Source organism: Netta rufina, assembly GCF_964035555.1.
Source record: "Netta rufina genome assembly, chromosome: 3".
Taxonomy (NCBI): domain Eukaryota; kingdom Metazoa; phylum Chordata; class Aves; order Anseriformes; family Anatidae; genus Netta; species Netta rufina.
Window position 1 is genome coordinate 82,723,576 of NC_140125.1, and position 12,142 is coordinate 82,735,717.

The 12,142-nt window shown below is 35.4% G+C and overlaps 1 protein-coding gene across 1 annotated transcript in view; it reads left to right on the forward strand.

Annotated features, from left to right (window-relative positions):
• L3MBTL3 (L3MBTL histone methyl-lysine binding protein 3) overlaps window positions 1-12,142 on the forward strand; it is a 78,441-nt gene that overhangs the window by 17,555 nt on the left and 48,744 nt on the right. Inside the window, exons 5-9 of the mRNA XM_084284971.1 lie at window positions 616-754; window positions 2,687-2,771; window positions 5,038-5,129; window positions 9,315-9,419; window positions 11,074-11,209. Coding sequence (XP_084141097.1) covers window positions 616-754; window positions 2,687-2,771; window positions 5,038-5,129; window positions 9,315-9,419; window positions 11,074-11,209 — 557 coding nt within the window. The remainder of the gene's footprint in view (window positions 1-615; window positions 755-2,686; window positions 2,772-5,037; window positions 5,130-9,314; window positions 9,420-11,073; window positions 11,210-12,142) is intronic.

Here is a 12,142-nt window from a genome sequence, read left to right on the forward strand (position 1 = left end):
GATGACAGTGAGTGAAAACATGAACATAGTGTGGTTTCTCAGTTCCTTTTCTTTCAGATGAGCTGGTGCAGTTCATCTCATCATAAAGGAAGACCTGTGTTAGTAGGTCCATTCTGTGTTGTATTCTACTTTATGGCAATTGTTAACATCTATGATTTTGTGCATTTTCCTTATTTTTAGGTAATTGCTTCAACATTTTCAGTTCTGATTGCTTGTTTTGCAATTTGTACAGTCACATACCAGCTTTCTCCAGTTGGATTTGTCAGTCTTAATAATCACCTTTTCTTCTCTTTCCATGAACTGCCTTGTAGTCCTAAACATTTCAGTTTGCTAATCTGTGAGATTTGATGGTACATGAGAAAAGACACACTGCTTAAAACATGCAGAACCTGTTTGGTGTAGGCTGACAGCTTTCCTTTTGCAGTTGCTATTGTGGTCTTTCAGCTTACTTTTTGACAGATGTAATTTTCAGTAGTTTTTCTAAGAATGTATTATGCATAATACCCCAGGATCTAGAAACACTTGACTGTTAGATTTACTCGCATTTTACTTGTGTCATGAGTATGAGAAGTAAAATAATACTGGCTTTGTGTTATTGTGTTGCTCTTGTAATAGAGAACCAAAGGAGGAAAAGCCCAATGTGGAATGCAATGGGGAAGATGATTCCAAAGGCATTCGGAAAAGAAAAGCAAAATTACCTCTCAAAGAAGAGTCCAGGGATAATGGGGAGAAGAAAGAGAATCCCAGTGAAACTGTTAGTATGCATCATAAACTCATTTCTGCAAACATTTTAGTGGGATTTTTGCCTTATATTGCAGTGTCAGTAACTTCATCACTCTAGAAAGAGAAGTGACTGTATGGCTCTGTTAAAATCACAAGAAGTAGTTGGTTCCCCTTCCAATTTAATTATGCCTTATTAGTGAATTCCAATTGTTGACAATGAACTGATAGGATTTGTCTTTTTGCTCTTCCTTTCTTTTTTTAGAACAGAATAAAAAGAAGTTAAAGGAAAAATGATGCTAAGACTTGCTATGACTTTAGTATAGAAAAACAGGACTAAATGTTTCCCAACATCTGTTACTTTGTCACTCGGCACATGAGTAAATGATTATAGACAAATAATTTATTTGTAAAGAAAACTCTGTTACGGTTAAGTGGAGTGTACTTTTGATTTTTGTAATGTAATTTGCCTTAGAAAATCATAGCCAAAGATGAGCATTGACGTTCATCCTTTCAGCTAACAGGACTTTTTATTTTTTGATTCAGGAGGGACTGTATGCAAATTGTCTGATTTCTTCCAACACACAGTTAGCAGTGATTACCACATTCTGTGTGGGTAATTATAAAGATATAAAAAACACATGAAGCAAACAAAGTATCCAGGTCCAGTGTTGAATGTGTTTACCAAGATGAGTAATCTAACTTTCAAGGCTTTCTCACCATGAGCAAACCCATGTGGCTCTTGCTGTCATTGCCCTGCTTGTTCTGTAATAGACTTTTGGTGGATTCTGGTTTGTGGTGACAGTTACTACTTAAAACTATTTGATGGAATTTAGGAGAAACATTTCATCTGTACTTGAGATATCTTTGCTGGAGCCCTGCACAATTAAATGTATATACATATACGTATGTATATATATAGAGAGAGATCCAGAAGAAGCATGCATAGAGTTAACAGCTTTGTTTTTTTTTACAGAATACTCTAGGTGTTTTTGCCCACTATAAACCTCAACGTGGCTCCCAGTTTACATGTGTGTTGTCTTGTGCTGTTGGAGGACATACATGCAAAATCTCTCATTGTGCCAGGCGTCTGTGGAGTATTTCCTGAAGGAGTGAAAGTGAAAAATTAAAAAAACAAAAATGGATTGGGATTTGGTTTTGTTTTATGTTACAGTGTAATGAACTTTGGGGCACTATTTGTTTTTTTCCTTTTGGAATTAGTCTCCATTTGAGACCAACAAATAAACCTGTCGCAGTACTTTCCCATAATGTTTGTTTTCCTCTCAATAGCTATGGTGTTACTGGGAGGAGCACGGTTTGGAGGGAGAAGGGGAGGACACTGCATTTGTAAAATTGTGAAAAAGCAGGAAACACCAGAGGTGTCAGAAGGCAATTCGAGTCTCTGTGTCTGACAGTGTCTTAGGGAAAAGTTAGGGGACAGCTTCTTTACCATTGTTAGTCTGCCCTTCCAAATGAATAGTTACTCTGTTCATCTGTTCAGGTGCCAAGACAACTATTACTAAGGAAAAAAAAAAAAAAAAAAAAAAAAAAGGATCAGTGCCATTTTATGTTTAGTCAACCAATTATGCATTTGAAAGGAAAACAACAACAACAAAAAGATTAAAGTTGTGAGAGGTTTTCCTTTAAGTTGTTTTGGAAGTGAAAACATATCAAAGATATTGGTATTTATCTCCAGCTCAGGCAGCCCTGCTAAAGGGTTGGTGATCATTCTCAGCCTTAGACAGGACTCATTGGCTTAATGCCAGGTGCTGGAGTCCTTCTGTCTGTCATTTCCACTGTGCTTGCTAAAGTTTGTCACTGGTTGCTTGCTTTGTATTTAGATATCTACAGGTTTTTTTGAGATAGTGGAGAGCCTTTTCAATAAAGTCAGAGTTAAACCTTGGTTGTCTCCATTTTTGCCATTAGACTTCTGAACTAATATGATTATTGTACTCTTTTAATATAGGAGGACAAGCCTGAAGGAAGGATCTTGAGAGTCTCACAGAGAGCCAGGAGAAAAAGAAAAGGAGAAATAACAGTTTTGAAACAAAGTAAGTTAGATTATGAAACAAAATCTCACGTATCACTTATTTATGTGATATCCATCTCATACTGTGAATTGCCAGCATTGTATCACTGAATTTTTATTGGTTCTTGAATACGTTTTTTGTCAGTCTGTAAAAATACAGACCCAGTGTTATTTATAGTAATTAAGTTTTAAGGATTGAAGAACTGAGGGAACCAAATGGAAACTTCAGGGGGAAAAAACATCACTTGGAGATTGATTGCCTTTTACGAAGAGCCAGTTTTTATACGCCTGGCAGTGTGGAGAAGCAGGAAGTAAGTGTAAGTGTAACTGATGCACATTTGAGGCTTTTTTCTTTCATCCCTTTAAAGAGTTCTGGTATTAAAGGGAATCAGGCCCATTGATTTCCCAGATGTTGAAAGACATGTATTAAGCAGAAGTGAAAGTTTACTTTTGTTTCCTTGGGGATCAATTTTGTATCTATGGTATGGCTGGAAATAGACACATTTATGGAACTGTTTAGAAATAATTGCTATAATCAGTCCAAAGGGAAATATGCTGCATGAAGCAGCATAATAAAACATATTTTAAATGAGTGCTGTTTTTTTTCAAGCTGTTCACGTGATGGATACTTTCAGGAAGATTCAGAGAATCATCAACTCTTATACCTCACTGACACACCAACCAGAACATCTTGCCCTCCAGGGTATTTCTTTTGATAAACTGGGAGCCATTACCAGAAGTTGCCTTCAGCACGGAGCTCCAAGTAGCTCTGCTGAGCTCTAGATAGATGATACAGTGATTGAAGATGCAACATGTAAAAGTCACAGAAGATCCCCCTCCTGAGATAAAATTACTCCTGAAATATAAATATCATTACTACAGTTGTTTCCAAAGCTGTATGAAGTATGAGAGATACAAGCGCAAAGCTTGAAAATCTTGAAATCACTGCTGTCCAGTGACAGAATGATTTGTATGGATTTCTTTTGTTTATTAGGCAGAGTGTCAGCTCAGCACATGAGCTGTGGTGTAATGGAACACTGTATATTCAGAACCAAACACATAACAGTGTATTATTGTGGCAAGTAACACATTTCTTGAATCAGCAAATCAGCTGGGTAAATCACAAACAAAATGAGTGTGCTTTAGTAGTGCTGAGCAATTGCTGTGGTTCTGAAATGTGTTGTCTTTTGGTTAAATTACTGGCTTTCTTCAGGAGAGTTTGGCATCACTATTGCTATGGTGAACATTTTAATTATCAAAACACTTAGCCAGACAGCTACTTAAGAGGCTTATTTGTATTGTGAGTAGCCTGCATGAAGGATCAGGCTGGAATCATACTGTGGACTGTGAGGAATCCTCCTGATGGCATGAGTTTATAGTCTGAAATGCTAAGCTACATGTACAGAAGGAGGCATTTAGGCAAAGATCAGTAGAAAAGAGTGGAAGTGTATGAAAATAGATACATGCATGGCCAGCCTCACAAACCATCTGTTTTTGAAGTTCCTGGCTTTTGCTAGTGCAGTTAGTGCCTTATTTTCAAGGCCTAAAAACTGCTACTCACTACTGTTTCCTTAAGATGAACTATAGCCAATATTGCATATGTGAGTATATGCAAGTGTTCATACTATATGAACAAACCTGAAACTGGAGCTTTCCATCTTATGTTAAGGAAAGGATAGGGGGGGGCGGGGAGGGGGGGGAGGGAGGAAGCTGTGGTGACAGTTTTGAAGGTTTAGAAAAATTATTGTTAAATCACTGCCTTTCTACCCAAAACCATCAAAGTACAAAGTGATGAATACTGTCACAGAATAACGTATTTCAACTAAGATTAAAAAAAACATGTCATGACTGCTATCCAATTGAAAATACTTTCCTGAATTGGACTTTTTTTTTTTTTCTGATGAGTTTTTTAAAAATACAGACCTACTTTATGTGATTTGCACTGGTCTTCATTTAAGATTTTTGCAAATTGTTTGCAAATTGTACATCTTAATGCTTTCTTAGGAGGAATAACAAAAAGGTACAGAGGGCAAGATTACACAAGCTGTTATCATGTAAAACAGCTTTTTCTTGGTACTAGTCAAGATTTGAAATGATGGAAATGATTCTGTACAAATCTTCATGTTCCTAGTGCCATTGAACCTACAGAGCCACTCTTTCTGAAATTAATCCAGAGAAGCACCATGAATGCATTTAATAAAACGTAGATTTGAGATAGGTATATTATGCACTTTTGTTTTCTTGAGAAATTAGTTTAGAGAATTCTCTTGCTGTTCTATCCTTCGCAGCTGTACACTCTAAAGGAAAGCAAGCGTGGTGTTGGGCATCCTATCTGGAGGAAGAAAAGGCTGTTGCAGTACCTACTAAGCTTTTTAAAGAGGTATGACCTTCTGGAGTTGAAATTAATCAACCACCATGACATTTCTAGGGAAATCAACTTTAAGAAAGTTGAAGATTTTGCACTTCTGTAGTGGTAGACCTATGTGATTAAGGTAATGCCGTCCGTCAGATATAATATTCAGAATATGTGTAAAATTAGTTATCTTTTTCTGAGAATATGTGTAAAATTAGTTATCTTTTTCTGCCTTTTCAAAGAAATCTGTGGTTTTAGATGAATGCTGTCAGCTGAGACTATAGAAAGCAGATGCTTTTCCAAAATCTGCTAGTTTTAGCCTTTGCTTCTAATTTCTGAGGCTAAAAATCTGATATGTATCCTCATTTTTCCATGCTGTCTCGTTCTCTTTAAATACGTTTAGAAAGGTGATACAAAGGTCGTCAGAGCTTGTTGCTTGGATTATATTAACTGTCTTTTTGCAGCTCTTGCTGATGTTACATTTCTGTTATTACATCTGATACTAGTTTGCCGTGTTCCAATTTTGCCTGTCATCTGATTGGACCTCACATCATTATCTCTTGCTTGTCCTTTGTCTGCTATCATAGTCTTTGTCATGTGTCATTTCAGTGCTTTCCCTTGTGCTTCCTCTCTTGCTTGGATGAGAGCTCTGTATGCAAATCACCAAAGCTTCCATGCTGTTCTCTTCTTTTGCAAAAGATGGCAAAACATGTGAACATGTCTCAGCTGCTATACTTCTTCAATGTATAATTCTAACAGTTACGATACTACTTTTTGATAATTCTGTCTTGGAGTCTGTTTCTTGCATCCATTTGTTTTTGTTTGCCTTATACTTCAACTATTGAGTCTTTCATGCAGAGATCAGCTTTTCAGCTTACGTGTGTGTGTGGTGCTGACCTTTAATTAGTTCTTCTAGACATTACTGAGATACAAAAGTAATTAAAGAACTAAGATTGCAATGTACAGAATCCAAAAATATCTAAGTGCAAGAACAACAGTTACCTGACCATCATTTATTGTATCCCCCTGTGCTATACACTGGTTGAAAAATTGACAAGAAAAAAATCCTGGTAAGTAGTGTCTCTATCTGAAATGTAGATTTAAAAGTGTTGCTCTGCCTGGCTAAAGTTCCATGAAATACTGCTGTCGCAGCACCCAGGCATGTACCAGCCTTTCTGGGCACTGTGCATAGTGATAAAGCCTTGAGTGACGTGATGACGTTCTGTTCTCTTTCATTTTCCTCACAGAGTACGTTCCTCTTTTGATGCATCTTATTTATATTTACTTTTAAGGTCTTTATCCTTAAAAGTAAATATAAATCCTTATCTTTTTATCCTTAGCTTTTTGTTTGGTATTTAAACCCTGTAGTAGAGAGAGCATTTTTAATAGCACTCAGAAGTGGCCAGCTAATATTACTCCAAGCAAACCAGAAAAACAGTAATGTTAAAACCAAACCAAACCAACCAACCAACCAACCAAATCAACGGCAATAACAATTCTGAATCCTCGATTTCTATTTGGATTATGAGAACTAGTTTATTTATTTATTTATTTATTTTTCCCAGTTCAGAAGCAGTACTTTTCAACAGTTGTTTTGTTGTTGTTGTTGTTTTTGTACACTTTGTCAGGAATGATTAGGATAATAGAGAGCTTGGCACTCCCTCTTACTTAAATCTTAGACTCATTTCTAGGCTGTGACTGACAAGATGTTATTGTTCTGGGAAACGGAAATTATTGACCCTTGAGTTTTGTTTTTCTTCAGTGTCCAACTGACACAGTGTTCTGTTTTTGGTCTATGTTCCTGCACCATACAAAAACATTTCTAATCCTCAGTCTGTCATCTGCTTATTTGCTGACTCCTTTTACCTTTACTCTTGTCTTTTTTTTTTTTTTTTTTTTTGTTTTATTTTTTTTCTTGTACCTCTCCTTAACAATGTAACTTTAAATGTTTGTTATCAGAATGTGTGATAACTACATTTGTTACAGACTTTACCTTGGGTGATGTATGATATGAGAATAATGCACAAAATTGAAATCTTAACTGGCATTAAAGTTACTAGTCTTCTAAAGGTTGTGTTATTTTGTTGTAACAGAAATATTGTGTTGCCTTGCAAGTTTTAAATTTGACAATGGAAATAATAGTGAATAATTCATGTCTCATATTTCAAGAAATACCTGTGTGATAATTGCATAATTTTTGGTGTATTGTTTGTAGAATTTGAAGTTTTCATTGTTTATTATAATGATGAAAGAATAAACAGATCCATGACTTTTTAATTGTATCTTTTCTTTGTACATTTCTTTGTACTTGCTTTTGAAAAACCTCAGTTACCTTTTTGGCCACTGGTCCTCAGTGTGTCGGTAGTTCCAACATTTCAATTTTACACCAATAATTTATCTGTAAAGATATGATGTAGATAGCATTAACTGCAACAGTGTGCAACAAGATAAGCTTGAAAAATCCAGTTTATTGATTTTAAAAACTGCATTTCTTTTACTTTCATCGTGAGGAAATATACAGAATTATGCATAGTGTAATTTCTTTAAAATTTCTTTGATAAGAAATACATTAAACATGGCACTGTTAAGATGAAATAACTTTTCAAATCCATGTACTGCAGTCAGTCACTCTGATCTCTTAAACCGAGCTCTACAGAACGATCTAACCTATTTTTAGGTAGTCTTAGAGCTGTGGTTACACGTCTTAGCTGGCCATGGTAGAATGATTTCAACTGGTCTAGCTCTCCATTTCCTTTCCCCTTGACTGCATATTCCTGCCCTTGTGCCATGCACTACTTCCTTTTCTCGTGGATTTATTATTCAGATGAGTTACAACCAAAGCCATCAAAAAGAGGATTCCCTTCCTTTCAAGTTCCCTTCCTTTCCATTGTCTGCAGAGGTACTGTAGATGGCTGGATAGCATGTGTAACATGAAGTTAAGTAAAATGAATCCCCTCTTTATGTTTTTCTGTATTTATTTCCTAGCAGAGTTTTTGATATTTTGACACAAGTATATTCTGTATTTTTATTTCCTTCCTTATTCCTATGTATTTCTTCTTTCTCTTCTAAACATTTTGAGGATTGTATATTGTTTTAACTATAAATATGTTTGTTTTTTACTTGGTAATGCATATATTCTTTTTGTATAAAGCATTGTTAGTGTTCTGTCTAAATTCAAGGAGAATTTTTGACTAAATCATGGTGTGCAGTGATATCAGAAGCATACAAAAATGGTTTCGATATTTAACTCTCTGTATAAATAAACAAGAGTTGCCCCTTAGGGTAAGACGAATATCCTGTATCTCACTAATCAAAGGCAGAAACAAAAGGGAGGGGGAGCACATGTGATGCTTCACCTCTGTTTTATCAGTAACTGTTTGGGACATAGAAACTGGCAGTAAAGTTGGTAACCCCTGGAAAATTGTCTTTGTTTTTAGGCAGCTGTTTTTCTGATGTTCTTCTTTTCCCCTTCCCTCCCTTTAATTTAACTTTAAAGCTGGAGTTTCCTTCTATAATAGAGGACAGAGATCATGAAACAGGGAAGCTGATGCCTTCCACTTGAAAGTATCCATTCTTTTTAGCCTTGTTTCACTTTCTTTTTGGAAAAAAAACAATGTTTTCCTGGATTCATTGTAGTGTGATGTAAGGATAATCATGTTCTACTGATGCAAAAATATTCCTGGAAAATGAGCTTATAAATGAGAAATGACATTAAAGAATATGTAGAAATAATGTTTTGTATTTCTGTTTTGCCATTCATCGTTGGTGACCTGAGATATAGAAAAGGCAAAATAGAATTTCACTGTTCTGTTTATTGTAGGAAAGATGTCCAACAAAAAGGTGTTGAAGTGTCACTGTACAAGTTGAAAAAAAAAATAATTACATTGTTAAAATGTTTTATTGACAATTAATGGAAAGTTGAGGGCAAATCATCTTTTCTTTTTTTCTCTTATGTAACTTTTTTGCTGATTCCTTGTAATTTTCTGAAGTACTCCAAAACCTTAAGTCATTCTAATATCAATGCATTTTTCAAACAGTCATCAATTTCTCTTTTCCTTGGTTGCATTTTTAAAAATGCAAAACTTACTTTAAAGTGATTTATTAGTTCCTTCAGAAACATGAGTAATAAATAATCACTGTTCTTTTCCTTATGAAGATATTCTGTCTTTGGTATACTTTCAAAAATATTGAAACTGTCCTTTTCCATTCCAGTATCAGTCTTTCCCATACAACAAAAATGGATTCAAAGTAGGGATGAAGCTGGAGGGTGTGGATCCTGAGCACCAGTCAATCTACTGTGTTCTCACAGTGGCTGAGGTAAGCTCCCAGACAGTGAAAGGGGACTGAGAGCAGCCTTGATGCAAGATCACAGAAGAAATTCAGCTGAAACAGCAGCAGCTGGAAGTGCTCTGTCTTCTCTAACAGACAGGCAGAAATTGTATGTAAGAAGACAGCTTTTAAACTAATAAGCTAAATCTGCCTGAAAAACATGTGATGATTATGTCCAGTACCATGCAGCAGTGGTTATCTGCATACCTTTAACATATGCAGCTAGAGAAAAGAGTGTTATTATTATAATAATAATAATGACAACTTATTACAACTTACATTATTATTATTATTATAATAATGACAACTGATTTTTAGAAATTTTATAGAGGTTTGATAGTACTGCTGTTGGTGCATTCACTGATACAAATAACTAACTTTTCTTTTTTGTGTTGCAATTGTGCTAATTTTTTTTCAGGCTTATTGCCTTAGAAATTGCCTGTATTGGCAGCCTCTATAAGTTAGTATACAATGCAAACTCAGTTTGCCTTTTTGCTGGCTTATGAAGTGTTGTTTCTTTTTTCATGAGAAGTTTCTTTGCTTTTAATAATATAGATGAGATCCACCTTCTCAGTAACAATTTGTATGTTTTTTAAACATACCTTACATGAGTTTTTGAACATTAAGGTTCCTTTTGTTGTTTGTTTGTTTTTTCTATGTATTGAAACAGGGAAAAAGGAATAGGTAGGTATTCTGCTCTGTATTGGATGATACACTGGTATCCAAATGCACTGGTATTCTAGGCAGCTTTAATTTCATTATTTATATTTTAATAACATGGGTTTTTTCTTTCCTGTTTCTGAATCTCTTCATGGCCCATGGCCATATCCCATTTCTGTGTATCTCTTCTAATTTCTTTCGAATGGTACGTCAGTAGATGAGTATTTCCTGTGCACCTGGTGCTTAGCAGTTATTGATGGGTCATATTTTATGGCAGGGTGACCTGTCATAAGTTCCAAGGTGACAAACTGAAAGTTATGTCAGAGTGTAAATTAAATATAAAATAGGGTGGCTGTGATGTTAAGAGAATTCCTCTGATGACTGCAGAAAAGTTTTGGCATTTGGCACTCAGGAAGATATAGAGAACTTCAGTGCAGAAAAGAAGGATTGTATCTCCTGATATTCCCTTTAACTTGGTGATTAACTTAATACTTTAAGGAATAATGAAGTTCTGGGGCATATCTGTCATAACAGTTCTGGAGACCATGTTTAACACAATCATTGTTGGCATTCTAGCAATGCTCTCTTGCATATTGATTAACCAGGGTACTTTCAAAGTAACATTATCTGCACTTTCTCCATGATCATATCAGCTGTATCCATGGTCTTCTCTAGGATTTCTATTTTATTCTGATGTTGGGCTGGAACAGTTTTCAATTTTTTTGAACAATAATAGCTCTTGAACAATTTTTGAACAATTCAGCTCTTGTTTAATGCTTTTTACCAGAAGAGGAGGCACTCAGATACTTTGCTTTTTGTCAAGCTTTCTTTCTTATTGAGTGAGTTTATTCATCCAGTGTTTGCCTGAGCAGAAAAGGCTGCTAAGAATATATTCATATACTTCATACTGAACAGAAGCTGTTATGTGTAGGGCAGATATCTTAAATCTTATGTTTTGTATGTTGTACATTCTTGCTTTTAGGTTTGTGGCTACAGAATACGACTCCATTTTGATGGATACCCAGATTGTTATGATTTCTGGGTGAATGCTGATTCTTCAGACATTCATCCTGTTGGATGGTGTGAAAAAACAGGTCACAAGCTTCACCCACCTAAAGGTATTGTTTAGTTTGAAATGTGTGCATTTTCCATAGCTCTCTGATTGAGACTATCTATGTAATGCTGTAGTGTTGTGCTGGTTTTGTTTGTTTGTTTTTGTTTGTTTGTTTGTTTTGTTGTTGTTTTGATTTGTTTTGTTTTTATTCTTTTAGTCAGAATGTTGGAACAGGGCAAACTAAATTCTACCTTAAGCCGTGAGGTTGAAATCCTGCCTTTTTTTATGCAGTGAAAATTCAGAGAACACAAGAAATAAAACAAACCAGAAAAGTCATTCATAAGGCATTAGGAAAGAAAGTTAAGCAACAAAAATATTTCCCAAATGAATGCTTATTGAAAGTAAACTAGGAGCATCTTGGTGACATGTATGCTTAAAGAGAGATCTCACAGGCAACTGAGAATCCTTTAGCGGAGGGTCTCAGAACATTTTCATTATTACAAATAAACAACATACATACTTTGGCATAGACTAATGACGATTGTGTGCTTCTGCCTTGAAGATTAAGCTTAGGGAGACAGAGTAATGAACAGATCAGGATGGAGAAAACAGTGTGAAGATTACAACCTGAAAACATAATTTGTACATAGGTTTTTTAAATGGCAGATGTCTGTTGAAATATTTGGAACTCTCTTCTTTAAATATTCCATTTAAGGTTATATAACTATTTTATTTTGGTGGATAGAGGGCATCTGCACTGGACAGCACCATGACAAAATGGACAAATAGACTCCCTTTTTTGGGGGAAATGGAGTAAATGGGGTTAAAGGGAGCATGTCCCGAACAGAGGAGAATAAGAAATTAATGGGGTGTTTTGACATACAGAGGGTAGAATTACATGGTTTAGAAAGTCTGCAGAATGATGATTGCAGAGTCAGAAGATGCATTCTAGAGAATTATAAAACTGTGGATGCAAGTGCTCAGGTGTGAAAAGTGA